The sequence below is a fragment of the Brachyistius frenatus genome, unplaced genomic scaffold (assembly GCF_029030835.1).
Source record: "Brachyistius frenatus isolate BFR_SWC_R1_liver_20210118 unplaced genomic scaffold, ASM2903083v1 Contig_1, whole genome shotgun sequence".
NCBI classification, from domain to species: Eukaryota; Metazoa; Chordata; class Actinopteri; family Embiotocidae; genus Brachyistius; species Brachyistius frenatus.
The window spans coordinates 7,469,095-7,487,046 of record NW_027210600.1 but is presented as its reverse complement, the minus strand read 5'-3'; the positions used below and the strand labels follow the sequence as shown (position 1 = coordinate 7,487,046).

The window sequence follows — 17,952 nt, the reverse complement described above, 5'->3', positions numbered from 1 at the left end:
AATTTTATAACTTCCTATTTTGCCATTTTAGGAACAGAAACTCCAACAGACTGCTCACTTTCCAATCTCCTAATTGCGCTGAGACCTACTGTATTATAAAAAGGCTCAACTACATGAAACAATGCATGTCAGCATTCATAGCGCACAGATTTCCAGCCTTAATGAAAAGATAGTAACGTAGTAAAGTAAATGTAAAATGTATTGCTGTAAAGGTCTTAAAGGTGACATAGTCAACGTTTTTTTTAATGCATGCAATTTTAAATCTAATCTTTTCATCTAAAATGTGTTATTCCACTCTATATGTTTAGATGTGATGTTAACGCCATCAAACTATTTGGTCCTTTGTAAGTCAGTGCTGACATTTACTGTTAAAAAACCAGCGGTCTACAAATTTGGCAGTATGACTGTAATGCTAAAAGCATCAGCACTGACTCATTGCTGCATGTACCAATGTGATTAATGTGTATTTATGGAGCAAAGAACTTATAATAAAAAAAAATAAGAACATATCCTAATACTGCCAGAACTCCTACAGTGGGACTTTACAACTATTCAGTTATTTATATTTTATGGCTCTCGGGGTTCATATAAAATGGATTTACCCAAAATGAGTGCTTCTAATAAACTTTATCGTACAATATTTAAAGAATGCCAGCCTTTTTTTCTGAGGGAGGTTCTAAAAATTATTACAACTAAAATTATGATGGATGACCAAGGTCAGATTCGGATCGGAGCCAACACTCCCAGTGCCCTCGTCTGTTTTGAATGACTGCTCTCCAAGTATGTCTCTGATTGCTGCTGGAAATCCCAAGTGTCATCAAGACAAGTGCACATGCTATTTTTCAAAGCGTCTCTACTATTAAATAATTTTGAATTGTGCCTTGAAACATATGCAAATTCAGGAGATGACTGGAACAGTTACATGCATGAGAAACGAAGGCTTCATATGGCCTTCGGAGAGAGTTTTGAGCGGTTTGCCTCCTGCAGTGATGAGCTTAACAGGTCACAGATGGTAAGTTAAACTTTTGGCCCCCCTGAGACAGCATTCTTACAGGAAAGAGGTTCTCAGGTCAATATCATGGTAAGATACTGCATAACAGGGTGAAAACAGGCACCCGGCCTCACCAACTGAGACACAACGTCCTGGTTCCATGGGATGGGATCACGACAAAAGTGTAGAAAACAGCTGGAAATAATATTAAGAGCCAGTAGCCAAGCACATAGATGTCAGTGTCCAAAAGCATTATAATCAGAGAAAATATGCAACTGGATGCACTAATGGCTACTGGTTTAGTCACGTTAAGGATCCTAAAACAGACCTCAAGACCAAAACGGTTTGTCAACACCGTAAGTCTGTGTCAGACATGCACCTGCTGTACATTGTGTATGTGTGTGTGTGTGTGTGTGTGTGTGTGTGTGAGGGGGGGGGTTGGCAAAGACCAAGACAGTAGAACATCGCTGTTTGTTGTTGTCAGATCAGTCGTTCTGTTCGGGGAGCTGGGGAAGGGCGAGCTGTGGGTCTGACTCGATCTGATTGGGAACCTGAGGAAACTACGCCCCGCCCACTGAACCTGACTGCACCAGGGGCCTGTCAATTAAACAGACACGCCCTCAAAAACACAGCTTTTTGAGGCCTAATTTTCAATTAAACATGGGATTATTTTCAGATGGACCACCAGGAAACTAATGGGAAGGAGTGACTTAAGCAAATGACACAGAAGTGTATCGTAGAAAACAATTATTGAGTTTGTATTTCATGAGTGAAATTGAATGGGAGTCGGTTGAGCTGGAGCCATTTTAGAGCCAACCCCTGGTGGCCCTCTGTGGTATTGCAGTTTAAGGTGGTTCTGCATCGGCCTCATTTTACAGACTCAGAAGCTACGTCCACTTTTATATAAACTCAATAATTCACATGAATGAGAGCATTGTTGGGTTTTTTTTTTACAAAGTGTGACTTTACTGAAATAATAAATTACGAGTTTGCTTTTACAGAAAACATTTGAAATGAATCTATTTTCTGAATACCTTGGAGCGTTCATTGTTTACATTCTTGAGTGCCTGGTAGTCTTCTCTGCTTTTTGCTGTCCCAGTGCTACATTGCTTGTCTTGTTAGCACCACTTGTTGACTAGTGGAACAACTGGCAGGAATGTGTATCCTGTACTCCATGAGCCAATGTGTTCCTGAATGTTTTCCCGAGACACTAACCAAGGGGACACACTCACGTGAAAACATCAACCAATTGCACAATTAGTGGCCAAAGGCTCCACAGTGTTCCTTTAAAGCAGGAGCTCACGAAACAACAGCCATCAAACCAAACGCACCATATCCGACAAAAATATTTTGTCAGCAGGGATTTGCTTTTCAAGCGTGTCTTTTCCCCCAGTGAGTAAACAGGACATGAGCTAAAGTTACACATCAAATGAATTGTTCATGAGTTTTCTCCTCAAAATGGGGTCAATTCAACCAACAAAACCTCGTCTTTCCAAACAATGACAAGATTGAGGCTTAAACCTTGAGAAACTGTCAACCAGCTTTATTCTGCCCTTGTTTGGACCTCGGATGACATTTATACACACAAACACATCCTTCCTTCCTGTCAGCTTACTGAAGCTGTGGTCCACAGGTGGAGCAGGAGGAGTGGTGTGGCGGCAGTTACTTCCTGAAGCCAGAGGTAGGACGCATCCCTCCAGTTGCCTGCTTGGTAAGGCAGTGTAAGTTTCTGAGCTGTCTCCCTGTGTGTTTACAGCCTCCCCCTCTGACCCTGGGACAGTTTACGAGAGGAAATATGTCAGAACAAGCTCAACCCGGAGTTGATTGTGGGAGGTCCCTACACAGGGGCAAACCTGTTTTTCTCAGTCACAACTGGCGCATCAGAGCGTGTAGGAGGGAGAAGGTCACGATCGGACGCTGTGATTGGTGGGTCACTTCTGTAGGAGGATGTGGGTATAACAGCAACCCTAACTTCAGAGCCCGAGGGTGGCAATCCCAGGCTGGCAATAAAAACATCAACAACTCTTTGGCGTAAACAGTGAACCCACGGCAGCACGTTAAATCGTCTACACAGAACCAAGACCTGTTAATGACAAAAAAAACACAGCCTGCTGTCAAGAACATGGACAGTTTAAAGATGTGGCTTGCTTTACTCACAAAACAGTGTGCAGCGTATGGAGCCAGTCGTGCAATCGTTAGCCGGTGTCAGGCAACACTAACAGGCTTTTATCAAGTGTGTCTGTTTCTGAACTGCAAATTACACGTGCGTGCTACAGCTTTAGCTGCTTCATGCTGCACCCGATTAGGGCTGGGTAATGAACTGTAATACTTTTCTGGCACCGACCGAATTGCTTCAATTATTGTCAAAAGATAACTTGCCTAAATATCGATAAAGTTTCGTTTTAAAACGTATAACTTCTCCATTTATACAGGAGAGGACCTCATCGGCGTCAGTGAGCAACAGCAGTTACCGAACGTAGCCTCTACTTGGGCGACCAGCCTTGTTATTTTGATCATCAGTTTATCTGCTGATGTAATACTTAGTGAAAAATACATATTTTATCATCCAGTGCCCAAGGAGACATTTAACTATCACTTCGTTTGTCTGACCATCAAATCCCACACATACTGAGAAGACAGAGAAAAGAATGAAAGTGACAAAATTGTAACATGAAATGTTTTGCAATTTTGCTTGAAAAAAGATTCAAAATAGTAATTAATAAAGATTATTGGACAAGTTTAATGTTGAAAATTTGGGAAATGATTCTGGATTTTTGTGCCTCTTTGTGGCTCTAACCTTTTTAATATGTGTGTGGAGTTGGGTTTAGTATTCTGTCAAGGCGTTAACACAGCTATGTCTAAGATGTAACAGGAGAAGGAAAGTCAGGCCAAAAAGGACAAAAACAGAAGAAGAAAAAAAGGAATTAATCCATTTTGACTAATGAGAAGGATCACAGTCTGTCACATGCAAACCATTAAGAAACTTTATAATTACCACGAACAGGAGATTATACCAATTCCTCAAATACGAACAGCCAGATCAGCAATTTGTTCATAAGGAGGAAAAAAGAAAAGAAAAGAAAAGAAAAGAAAAGAAAAGAAAAGAAAAGAAAAGAAAAGAAAAGAAAAGAAAAGAAAAGAAAAGAAAAGAAAAGAAAAGAAAAGAAAAGAAAAGAAAAGAAAAGAAAAGAAAAGGACTAAAGGGGACCATGGGAACTTTGTGCCAGTCTGCTTGTGAATTCCTTTTACCACCAAGACCACACTCTCGACAACATAACTGTGGCTACAAAGCAACCTCAGACAAACAAAGAGACACACAGGCACACAAACAAATGAAGGCAGACGGAGATAACCACAGTGACAAGTAAAGATGCACAGATGGAGGCTGGTTCTGACTGTGTCTGACCTCAGTCAGCTATTTCTGCACTGTCAGGTCCACGTCTTTTCATCTGCTCAGCCCAGTTGGAGTTTGAGTCACACACATTAAAGTGTCAAACGCTGAAGCCACGTCTAAAGAAAGAGCTGCTGACAGCGGAAAAGAGCACGTCTAGAACTTCTTGTTATATACAAAAAGGAAGCATGCTTAACCTTCCCGCAAACTTGCTCACGAATGGACGTGCATGTGTGCTGTCGTTCCCAGACCACTGTGTATTGGGCAATCTCTCGGTGAACTGACGTGGCCTCTGCGTGGGGAGGAAGGGCCCCCTGAAACTGACCGAGGGATGTGGTCAGCGGGAGGTGGGGAGGATGGGGAAATGGACACAGAGAAGGACAGATGGGGAGGGCGGCATGATGCAGCACCGACACACACACACTTCAGGCCCAGCAGCTTGCCACTAGCGCTGCGACCTGCATCTCCTCACCCCCACACCTCCATCTATCTCTCCCCCCTCCCCTCCTCCTCTTCCCGCCGGAGCGCGAAACAAAAATGCAGCAAGACACCAGGTGTTGCCATGGCAACAGAGGACAGCACACGTGAGAATAATGTGGACGGATGCCACAGTGAATAAAAACAACAAAAACACGAGATAATAAGCACCGGTGAATTCTACTGTGTATCAGCTAACAGAGATCCGGCTGTATAAGCCCCACCATTCCCAACTCAAAAGAGGTGAAGGATACCAGGCTGAAGGAAGGTGTTGCTATGGTTACAAAGCAGATAATGGACAGGTATTGCTGTCATTCAAAACCACTTTTTGCCATTAGGGTTGTTCAGTCTTTTTTATGCTGTTATTTTAAACAATAGAAATTTAATTTACAGATATTAAAAAAAAGTCAAAGCAGGACATTTATGGAGGTTTCTGCTGTTCATCCCAAGAGCAGAACAACCTGGGTACACTCTGCTGAACCAAACTCCCCTCCAAAGTCATCCATCGAGCTACACAGTGCTTCAGAGTTTTGAAATGGACAGGAGAAAAACACCAAACGCTTTATCAACGTTGAACCACAGCTGGTCTCCAGGAGGTGAGCTGGTGTCAGCCAAGTTCCTGTTATCAAAAGTCAAATTTCTTCAAACAAACAAACCTCTTTTTTTTCCCCCTCCAGCAATTCAGTACTGAACTCCAGAAAACTGGATGGTACATTTCCCACAATGCAACCCAACCCTATCTTTTATTTGGCTGACATGAGGCATCCCAATACATGTAACTTTACAGCTTCTCCTCATAAGGAGTTGCGTAGATCTGATTTTCAGAGTTTTCCAGTCACAGCTAAATAACTTGGATGTTGATGTGAACACTTTTTGTGTTTTAAAACTACGATAATGCGTACACAACAGAGCTCTGATAACATCGTCGGGGTTACTTTTCAGACTTAAGACAACTCCTTTCACAGTAGGGGATGATGACAGTGAGGTAGACTAATATATGAACATACATAAATGACATAGTTCGGCTGCTGTGATAGAAATTAACAAAATAACTTCACATACAATGATTTCAATCATATGTCAGAGGCTTCGGATTGCACCACTTCATGTGTATATTTTTCTTTCAGTGTATTTGGCAAAGTGCAGAATAATTCACTTGCTCACCGTCACACGCACACAGTGGTGCAGGAAGTATGCAGATAAAAGTACCATTACAACAAAGTACAAATACTCCATTATAAGTAAAAGTCCCGCAGGAAAAATCATACTCAAGTAAAAGTACTGAGGTATTAGCAGCCAAATGACATCATTACATTATAAATACTGAAGCATCAGTGTGTGAGCAGCATGTTACTGTTGTAGCTGCTGCAAGTGAAGCTGGTTTGAACTACTTTATATCCAGTTGTATATCAAATGTGAGGGTTCATAAGATGATTACTGAGGAAAGAAGAAAAAACTAAGTTCTGAAATACAAATCTGTTTTCAGTTTTTAGATTTTTTTTCTCAAGTCTTTGGTTTTTGGTGAGGTATTGAATCATTTGAACATGTATTTAAATGAAATTTTAGAAATTTAGAGGGAGAAAATCCCTGTTTGGTGGTGCTGTTAACAACTCAGAGACATCTGAAACGTGACCCTGACTGCACACTGCTGTTAATAAGACATCAGAAAACAAAAAGGTTGGAAACTACTGGTTTAATCTTCAACAATGTGTTGTAGTTATTGCATTTCCCTCAATCAAATTTTTTTTTTCAATCAATCATTTTACTCAACATGAAAGGAAAAAAAAAAAAAAAAAACACACAAAAACAGCCTGAATAATGTGGTGAAGTGGAATTAGATACTCAAAGAAACTACAGGCCACAGTCAGTATAAGCTGGACTTAGTGACACTTGTTGAGCAGGCCACTCTGAGTCCAACCAATGAGCTGAATCAATAGTTTATCAATGATTGAACTACGTTCTGGAGCGCGGTTGCTAGGCGACCCGTGAAGAATCGCGGTGGTTTGTGAGCAGCTCCAGCTCGGATGGATGTTTACATGAACTGGAGCGCAGATGCGTGTTGAGGGGATCATTTACAGCGGCCCCAAACTCCACATCTGACTGCGGAGGACAAACACCGGAACTCTCGGTTTTTAATAATTCCATCTTCTTGACGCCTGCCATGGGCAGAGGAGGGGGATTGTGCAAGTTCACTTGGCAGGCAGCCGTGCAGGCAGGCCGACATCTGGAGAGCATTACGTCTGCAGGAGACGTGAAGCCAGGGTCGGTGCGCAGCTTTACCCGTAGATATCAAACTACGTGTCATTAGCGGGACTTTGTTTTTTTTTTCTTTCTTCTTTTAGTTTACACTTTAACGGGTCTCGGGATGCTTTTAGCGAGCTGACACAAACACGGAGAGGTAAACACCCTGATGAGTGAAACCCAGAGTGACAACAGGAGGAGAAGGCCTGCTGCACTCGCTGTGAAATGTGAAGTGCTGGATGACACAAGGCCTGCGGGCCAAATTGCACATTTAAAAACAGAGGCTGTGCGTCTTTGGCGTTACAAGACCAGGTCTCCAGCCGGTGGATGAGCACAGGAATGCAGCAGAGCCACAAAGATTGTTGCACGGTGCGCCCGGTTTGCGTAACGTCAATAGGCGCGTGTAAACGTAGCACCGAAAAAAAAAAACACGGGGTGATCAAACGGAGACAGAGAGATGAGCAGAAAGGGCTCGTTTAAAAACCCGTCTGTGTCGTTTTTCAAAGTGAAACGCTGCGCGCACGCAGCGTGTGGAGCTGCTGAGAAAGCGTACAGGCTGCAGCCATGCACAGCACGGCGGCTCCCGGTGGCTGTGAACACGGCGTCTCCACCGCTGTACCTGTGCACAACAAGCGCCTCACAGAGCCGCGCGTCCTACCTGCAGCCGCTCCGACGCAGGTTGCCACATATTAGCAGAATCACAGCTTCTCCGTCTTTACTACAGCTTCGTCCTGTGGTCGTAGTCCGGTTCACATCTGTTCGCTCCCACTGCTCGCCTCTCTGTCCTCCTTCAATCCGGACTGCTCGGTAATGAAGGATGTGTTTGCTCCGCCTGGCTGTAGTTAGCGCATCCGCCCAGCAGGTGGAGGTACCTGCTCCCTCCGCCCGGCTTCATGCTGCTTTCAGGGGCTGTCGGACGTCGGGATTCACGCAGCTTTTGACTTACACCTGCAGCTGTGCTGTACACGCTTGTGTGGGGGGAATTTAAAACGGTTTAACTTCAATATATTTCACTCTCACAGTGGTGGAAGAGGAATTCAGATCTTTAAGTAAAAGTACCAACAGCAGTGTAAAAAAAAATGCTCCATCGCAAGAAAAAGGAGCATAGAGCATGAAAAAAGTACACAAGTAGGTACTTGTGTAAGCAGCAATATGTAGTCAAGGTATTCAAGTAAGAGTCTTGGTTTGGTCCCTCTGACCGGTGTCTTATAATGTATGACATCATTAGATTATTAATACTGAAGCATCAGTGTGTGAGCAGCATGTTACTGTTGTATATTCTGCAGGTGGAGCTACTTTATACACATCTCTATATGGGATGTATGAGTATCTATTTATCATGAATATAAACTAAAGATGCATGTAAATATCACATAAATATAAACTTTGTCACTCGTAAAATGTAAAATGGTGCAAGTTCATTATGTCCATGGTGATGTGAGTATGGAGTGAAACAAATTATTTTTCCACTGAACACTAAAAAGGAGCCATAATGATATTTAGTGCCATTACAGAGATGATTTCAAGGCCTCCGACTATTAGTCATCCAGACCAAAGTAGCCAGCCAGTGCAGGAATGCAGTTAAATGGAAATGATCAAATAAGAACCTTGCATAAATGGCATGGCATAATTTCAGTGGCTAGTGGCAATAAAAACGTGGTTTGTTTAAAGCTTTGATAATACCAAAGTTTCACAAAGGCAGCTGAGGACAAACAATGTCGTAACCACACAGTTTGATCTCCTTAAGCGCCTCAAAAACCAGCTTTACCAAAAACATTCAGCCCGCCTGGCTGTTCTGGACCGAGATCTGCTTGGCATTACCTTGTTTTTCTAAAAACGAGGTCTAAGAACGTTTATTAATTCTGCTGCCGCCCAAATTTTGTACATCTTTAACCACTGGGCAATATTTTTTTTATTTTTTTCTGACAAGTGATACAACCATATAATGAAACCACACAATTCGTTCAAGCCCAGTTGTCCGTTCATGGACGTGGAGGCCTTTAAATTAGACAGAAACTCTCTGTAGTACAGCGTCTTGCGGGACCAATGTCAAGTCTGACCCTCCATGGCATTCAGAAGGCAAAGGTTAAGCACAAGGCCTCCAAAACAGACCATCAGCAAAGGTGAGAGCCACCAATAACAGCTGGTGCTCCTCCAATATGCGTGCATGTCTTTGCTTGTGTACACGTGTAATATGTGTAGGTGTGTTGAGCGACATGAATCCACGGTCCCAGTCTGTATTTAGAGATGTTTACATGGGGGGGGGGGGGACATCTGGATGTAGCCTGAGGTCACTGAGGGGGCTCACATTACCAACACTCCATAAAAGGACTTTCCCACGGCTGACGGCTCAGTCTGGTGGGTACGACCTTGGGACAGAAAAACAGACGCTGTAAATACTCAGGATCCACGTTTTCAAAAACAATTTCATCATTGCAGCCCAACACTTACTGCAGCAGTGTCATCTGATCATGACTGAGTCAATACTCACTTGAAGCAACACATTCCATACATTTTCCTTACTTATAATAAGCTTTTACTAGGTTGATTTACAGTTAACTAATATGTAAATCATAATTTATTAATGGTATTCATGTTAACTAAGGTATTAAATAGTTTATAGAGATTCTATTGGCATTAGTAAATACTGGTAGTGATAAGCATTGGCTACCAGATATTTAATACAATAATTAGCATTAAATAACTTAATAATTGTCTTTTGTTAACATTTTCAAGGACTTAAATATTAAGGTATAACTAATATTAGTATATGGTTGATAAATATATTAACTAACATGTATGTCATAAAGTTCATAACATCCATTTCTTTAGGAGAATTTTTGTGTAACATCTGTTCCCATTGTACTTAAAGAAATTGTAATTTAAGAAAGAGTCAAAAGAATCCATCATTAAATAGATGGATGTAAATGTCTGATGTTGCATTCAAATTCATCTGTTTCAACTGATGTTAAATTTGTATTTCTTATTAACTTATTTCATCAGAGTTGGATTTAAACTTGAATTCAGTCATTTTTATTTTGCTTTTTTTTTTTTTGTACAAATGTCTGTTTAGACAACATATAACATTTGAAAAGTTTAGGTTATTTTTTTTTGTTAGATGAGAAAAAGGGTTTTGCGCAATAACATTTGGTAGAAAATCATGTCCATATTTCTCAAAGTCAAATTTATTGTATTCGTATAAGTAGTGAAACCCAGGTATCACACAGGTGACAGCATAAACTGCCTGCCTCAAATCTTATGCACACAACACAAACGCCTCTGGAACAGCCGTGTGAAACTGACTAAGTCCTGGATCAAGACATTTTGTTTGCAGCAGTGAATGACTGATTGGTGATAGTCAGCACAGATCAGCATACTTGGTTGGGAAATAGCAATTTTATGTTGTCAGTGCCTGTGAAAAAGAAAATGCACTTGTGTTTTAGCCAGAATTCACACGAGACACCAGGTGAGTCGATAATGTTTACTTGAGTCTTTATTGTTTACATAATTCAACATAGATAATAGGTAATCATGTGGTTACTGTGTTTAAAATGAGAGAAACAAAATCGTAAGATTAGCTGAGCCTATTGGTAAAACATTGCTTGACCTTGAAAGAAACAACAAAGCTGCACAGACAGTAAAGTTTTCCATTTGCAGAACACAGAAGCACATACAGTATATTCTGGAGTAGACATCCTCCCTGCCGCTCCTCCTCCTCCTCCTCTTCCTCCTCTTCCTCCTCCACCTCCTACTCTTCCTCCTCCTCCTCCAACCTGAAACCAGCAAGAGTCCATTCTCGCAAAGAAACTCTCATCCAGAAACTATTCAACGCTGTCAATACTAGAGGTGAATTTGTACACAGGTACACGGAGTAAAACCAACTATTTTTCTGTGCAGTGAGAAATATACCTACCGACTATCCTAAATATCACTGAAATACATACAGCAGGATGGTAGGGTCACAGTACTCCAGCGAACCCACTTTCTTTACGACTCGTACACCACTGAGATACTTGTGTGTGAAGAACAGGACAATACTGTATGTATTTTCAAAAAGAAAAAACTTCTGTGACTAGTATTTTTATACACGTATGTATTTGATCTACTAACCACAAAATACCTAAAGAAAATATTTGGCACAATCTTGACAGAGAGAAATACAACTGCAATGAAAACAAAACAAAAATAACAACCAACAAACAAGTACAAAGGATTTTAAAATATTGCAGAGAGAACATCAAATCTAACCATGCACGAAGTAAGGCAACCTACTGCAGATGTTTATTTTTTAAATATAGAAAAAGATACGGTGTAAGCACTGTTAGAAGTGCACCTATTTCTACAACACCTGTAAGGACTGTTTTCTCAGCACCGTCTGCTGAGTTTACACTTAGAAATGCGGGCTCCCGTGTTACAGGCCCCGCCTACAGACAGACAGTCTGGTGCAGACTAAAGTCATCACTCTATTGTACAGCAGAGGTTACTGCTAGTGTTGCCCGTCATCAATAACTTAAGTAATGCTAAGTATGCTCTAATGCTACAATAAAGCCGTATGGACTTTGACAGGAAAATAGATGTATCAAATTCCAGATTTCTTCTTCTTTTAAACTACAGAATATTTTTTTCTCCACTTTACATTCAATTTTGTTTTGCTGTTATTTTTTTCTTAAGAAATAAGTTTTATATTCGTACTGACTTGCATGTATGTATGGTGTGTGTGTGTGTGTGTGTGTGTGCGCCGTGTATGCACATGTGTAAATGTGCAGTTGTATGTGTACAGCTTGCGATGGTTTGAGCTGGTTGTGTTTTACAAATCCTTTGTCTTGATGAGGGTGACCAGAGGTTTGTCATCAGGACTGTAGTCTTCGTAGGCGATGGGAGTGGCGTCATACATGGCAGGCCGGGACTTCTTCCCAAATCTAACGAGAAAGCACAAAAACCAAAAGATCGTCACGAGTGCAAAACAGAATCCTGTTTCCCAACCTAGTTGTGAAACTCAGTGGTATCAGTAAGTGATATGGTGGTAAAAAAAAAAAAAAAAAAAAAAAAAGGCGAAACAAACTTTTATTTAAGGGGCACCTCTGTGATTTAGTGTTGTCTGTCTGTACAGTCAGGGGGATTCACAAAAGACAGACAATAATAAAATACAAACGGTTAAAAGATGTAAAAGATATTCTGGATTTCAGTTTAACAACTGCTGGATCCTACATTTCTCCCAACTCAGCAGCGTCCAGAAGATACCGCTGTCACAGGCAGAGTAGAAGTCCTCACGACTTGCAAACGGATTTAAGTTTATTCCCAACTGTAATAGCACCAGTTTATTAAAGCTCCCTCGCGCCCTTGTTTGGGAGTTTTCAAAAACATCACATGGTCCACAAGAACCAGAGAAAGGGATCAGGCACACCCACAGTTGAGTGAAAGTGTTCTGTTAACAATGAAACACTGTTCATAACAAAACAGGTGACCTTTACCCTTTAAAAAAAAAAGAAAGAAAAGAAAAACTGATTCCCGAGTAGCTGTGTTGAATGCAAACCAGTGCACCAATGTTTCCTGTTTAGTGACAGTAAATACTAAACTGTCAATGACTGTTTATAGTACATCAGTAAGTACTATGTATGAAACCTGCCACTGACCTGGCATGGCGGATGGAGGCGATGGCGTTGCTGAACTCGCTGTCAATGCTGCGACAGTTGTAAAACTCCTGGTAGGCGTGGCGTGATGAGCCCTGGTACTCGATGCGGCTGATGCGGCAGATGCCCACGATGAGGATGATGAGCATGAGGACGAAGGCCACACACAGAGCTCCGATGATGATATACAGGGAGTGGCGGGGCATGTTGGTCAGGGTGTCCTCAGTGTGTGCCGGCTTCCACTGCAGGTCTGACACACACACAGACACACACACACACACACACACACACACACACACACACACACACACACACACACACACACACACACACACACACACACACACACACACACACACACACACACACACACACACACACACACACACACACACACACACACACACACACACACACAGTTTTGAACATGTCGCGTTTTAGATTAATAGCTGAAGACATGTTTTCTGACAGGCTGACTTACGGATCTCACAGCTGGGCCCCACCCACCCAGGTGGACAGTGGCAGGTGAAGCCATTTGATTGGTCGATGCAGGTGCCTCCATGGTGACAAGGGTTGCTCTCACACTCATTCATGTCGGCCTCGCAGTTGTCCCCTGAGCAGACAGGTAAGGTTGCATTTAATAACAACTAGAGCACCAAAGTCAGGAGCAGGAACGGAGGCTGATGGGTGACAATGTGACTCCTGATGCAGCTTTTTTTTCAAACCCAGGAGAAACTTCAGCTCCTTGCAGTTGTTTTTGAGTTTACTAAATGCATAATTTTACATATAGTAACATTCATCTGCATTACCCACGATTAACACAGTAACATGCAGTGGTTGTCAGGCTGATCATAACATCGCTGCTCACCCAGGTATCCAGGTGGGCAGGCACAGGAAGCGTTCAATCCTGCGCTCTCACAGCGGCCTCCGTTCTGGCAGCGAATCTTCAGACACGGATCCTTGTAGATTTCACAGTGTCTGCCTGCACGCGCCCGCACACACACAAACAAACACACGCGCACACGCACACACGCACACACGCACACACACACACACACACACACACACACACACACACACACACACACACACACACACACACACACACACACACACACACACACACACACACCGAGGGAGGGAATTTACAATCCATCCTGATGCACGAACTGTGAAACTAGAAACCAAAGCTAAATCTAATAATAATCCCACGCTCATTCACAGACACGTGTACATACCTTCAAACTGTGGCGTGCAGACACACTCGTACGCATTGATGAGATCCCTACAGGTGGCGTAGTTCTGGCAGGGGGCAGACAGACACTCATTGTACTCCTCCTCACAATACAAACCGTGGTAGCCTAGAAGAAATACACAAATACAAACAAGTTTATACTAATGCTACAGTCTTTTAAGATATTGCACCCCTCGAAGGATGTGTCAACCTTTATTTATTAAGGAAGGGTTTTGCTGTATGCCCCCCGTTGTGAAAGAAAGCATGTGGACACTTTTGTAATGTAGCACATTATTGGCAGAATCTATGACCGCTGCAGAGGCTAAGAGCAGAAAATTTGGGGGTTGTGAACTGAACAGGGGTTCCTTGTAATAGCACTTCAAAGGTGTTTCAGCAGCACTTCTCTCATCCACAATTCACACAGTGTCATACCAGGCAGCTTCCCAGAGCAACCATAACACACTGCTGCAGGGCACGGAGCGGGTAGCATCACAAAAAGCGCCTGCCTCATTGGTTGGTCTTTCTCGTCGTGTCTTTTGAAGATTAAGAGATTTTAATCAGTACCCGCCATCACTTTTGGTGTCACCACGGAAACAACCTTTACGTGTTTACCTGATTTATTATGCCCTCTACATCTTGATCTTAAAAAAGGCTTTAGTAGTACACCAACATTTTATATCACCAAGGAGCTGGTATATTGATTTATAATGTACACTTTTATATACTTTTATTATTTTGCCCAATAAGCAGTGGCGATTTTGAGAGAAATGGAGACCTGCCACCCCCCCTCTCCATCCTCCAGCCGAGAGAGTGGAGGGGCAGAGGGGTCCTTTTGTTGGATATGTTTACTAGTTTGCCCAACTTATTGATTCTTATCTGACTGAGGTTTATGCGAGTTAGAATCTGCGATCCCGACCATGCAAGGCTCGGAAATATCAGCAGCCTGACTCTGTACTGATAAATCCCATTGCATTCATATATATTGCCCCATAAAACATAACAAATCACCTGCTGCCAATTAGTGTATGAAGATATATTATAAACTCTGTATTTTGCCACTGAGTTTCAGAGTGATTGGCCATAGGGTCAATTGACCTGCAGTGCACTGTGTTTTCCATGGGATGGCAGCTGTGTACTGAAGCAGAATGGGCCTGCAACAGCTGAAAACACGGCCAGTGCATGAATAACAGACAATCAACGCCTCTTCTGTTTCTCCTAAAGAATAATTACGAGCCAAAAATAAACTACCTAGTGTAATGTGCAGTATATGTAAGAGAATGTAGCACAGCTGATTGTGTTTTACTCGGTGCTACGATGTTTAGTTGTTGATACAGATTCAGGAGGTAAAGACTGACGTGAGCAACAGTGTGGATTTTGTATTCCAGTCTCTTTGTTTTAATACCCTCAGAGGGCAAAATTTGCCTTTTTTCGTCTATCGAAATCAGCAGTAACTGAGCTGACAAACAGCTGCAATGTTTGTATATGCACCGCTGTAACGCCTAACATACCTGCACACACCCCCAACTGGACTACTGCATTTTGTTAGTGTTCAACCATCTATGACTGAAAACCAAAATCAGCAGGGAAGCCATGTCTCTTGAGTTCTTACACCGTCACAAACAATCTGTTTCCATTAAGTCCTCTTTAACTTTGACTATATTTCTCAATTGAGGTCCCAGTTCTGACTGAAGGTTCACCAAAGCCCCCTCAGGCTGCGGCTAATGTGTGTTTGGGGAAGGAGAGAACGGGAATTAATGAGGAGCCCAGTTACCTCTGGGGTCCTCTCTGTGAAATGGCAGGAAAATGTCAAGTGCCTTTCCAAGACTCTGTCTGCTTTCTGTGGGCTGGCAGCCTCTCATGTGAGCTGGATTACAGGAAACCGGAGGACGGATCTTTCTACACATCAGCTCCCCGGCAGTTTTCTTTCAAACAACCATCAGGCAGCTACACAACCCCACAAACTCACACTTACGGAGACAGTCACATAAACTATACCGTATTCATGTGCTCACAAACACACACACATACACACAAAATGCATGCGTGTGTTTTCACTGCAATGTCTGTTGCGCTAATTACTAATCACCAATTTCACCAAACCCATTACACAGGGCTGCTGAGCAGAGGAATTTGATTGGATGGCAGCATGTTCTCAAACAGCATACTCACAGACTTACACAATGGATTGGGAGACACACTCACACACAAACACTTGCAAGTTAACTGTTTCACCATGGCAACCAGACAACAGTGGATGAGAGGGAAATGAGGTGAGGTAAACGGTGGGAAGATAAAGATGATGAAGGACAAAAGGATAAGCAGAAGAAAATAAATGAAAAATAGAAGAAAAAAAAAAGCACAGAATGATGAAGACAATGTACAATATCTGAATAATTGGAAGGCAACAGTTCAGCACCGGAAAAAAGACAGTCAAAGCACTTGAATAAACATGAAGAACATGACATAAGGTAGGATTATCAACTCAAGCAAAAACTCTTACAGTTCAAATATTTAATATTTAGTTTTCCCAGGTGAGAAAATTGAAAAAAGTTACAAAGAATTATATCTCTAAAGTGTTCAAAATCCAAATCAGGAAGTGAAAGAACTGTAGAAAGATAGAAAAGATTTCCAAGAAGCCAAGATATATCAATAACATGCACACACAAGTTCAATTAGCATCTTTAGACATATTGCAAAAGAAACAGGAAAAGGAGAAGCTGTGTGTGTTCATGGTGAAGGAGTATTAATGGGAGAATAAAAGCTCAAGATGGTGAATGTCTTTTACATTTGACTGATAGCTGGTATTAACCGAAAGCGGCCGGGGCTAGGTGTCAAATTATATTGATTGCCACTGGGAAAGTCATCTATCTCACCATCCCAGTAAGGTAATTGCAAGACAATGGACAACAATAAGTCATCATTCCACTCATTTGATCACGGAGGCATCAGCACCAGCAGCACGATCATACCTCAGTCTGAGCTGGAGCTACAAGTCACTGTCTTTTTACTTGTCACTGAGCTTGATATGCGGGGATTAAAGCCAGGTTCAGAGTGTAGATGGAGACAAAGCGAGGATTCAAAAGGTATCTTAAAGACATGAATGGACTTCTGAATGACAGTCCTAAGCACAGGCTTACAGGCCCAAGAGTTCAAGGGAGCCTTAAGACAAGAGACTGTTATTGTTATTTTTGTTGGAAAGTTAAAGGGCATAGTCAAAAGTAAGAAAACTTTGATGTTTAAATTTTTTGCAGTGGGGATATACTGAAAAAAAACACTCAAAGTTGACCACTCTGTGAAAGACTGCGTGGGCAAATAATGCAACAATCTAAGAATATTGTTCCTCAACAAAAAACTGTAAAGAATTAGGGGATTTTATCATCAACGGTACATAAAATTATAATAGATTCAGAGAAACCTGAGAATTCTCTGGACACAAGCGACAGGCTGAAAATTTATATTGGATGATTGTGGCCCTCAGATCTTCTGCAGTGGAAATCACTGCAATGGCTCAGGAACACTTCTGAAAACCATTGTCTGTTAACACAGTTAATCACTACTTCCATAAATTCAGGTTAAAACTCTACCAAGCAAAGAAGAAACCACATATGAACATAATACATAAGCGCTGTCGCCTTCTCTGGGACCAAGCTCATTTAAGATGAATTGAGGCGAAGTGGAAAACTGTCCTTTAATCTGACAAATCAAAATTTTACATTCTTTTTGGAAATTATGGACGCTGCATCATCCGGGTTAAAGAGGAAAGGGACCATCCAGCTTGTTATCAGCACACAGTTCAAAAGCCAGCATTCTTGATGGTATGGGGGTACAGTACATTAGTGCAGATGGCATGGGTAGCTTGCCTTTCTGGGAAGGCACCATTGATGCAAAACGACATGTACAGGTTTTGTAGCAGCATATGTTGCCATCCAAACAATGTCGTTTTCAGGGAAGGTCTTGTTTGTTTTAGTAAGACACTGCCAGTGTGGAT

At 42.0% G+C, this 17,952-nt stretch overlaps 2 protein-coding genes across 3 annotated transcripts in view; both read right to left on the bottom strand.

The window, feature by feature from the left end:
• Positions 1–7,931, bottom strand: part of pid1 (phosphotyrosine interaction domain containing 1) — a 31,248-nt gene extending 23,317 nt beyond the window's left edge. For both annotated transcript variants that reach the window (XM_069723742.1, XM_069723822.1), the window contains exon 1: positions 7,759–7,931. In XM_069723742.1, coding sequence (XP_069579843.1) covers positions 7,759–7,788 — 30 coding nt within the window. In that variant the 5' untranslated portion in view covers positions 7,789–7,931. The remainder of the gene's footprint in view (positions 1–7,758) is intronic.
• A 2,644-nt stretch (positions 7,932–10,575) lies between these two features.
• Positions 10,576–17,952, bottom strand: part of dner (delta/notch-like EGF repeat containing) — a 49,280-nt gene continuing 41,903 nt past the window's right edge. Inside the window, exons 9-13 of the mRNA XM_069723622.1 lie at positions 13,969–14,091; positions 13,599–13,712; positions 13,212–13,343; positions 12,734–12,980; positions 10,576–12,019 (exon numbers count right to left, since the gene is read on the bottom strand). Coding sequence (XP_069579723.1) covers positions 11,908–12,019; positions 12,734–12,980; positions 13,212–13,343; positions 13,599–13,712; positions 13,969–14,091 — 728 coding nt within the window. The 3' untranslated portion in view covers positions 10,576–11,907. The remainder of the gene's footprint in view (positions 12,020–12,733; positions 12,981–13,211; positions 13,344–13,598; positions 13,713–13,968; positions 14,092–17,952) is intronic.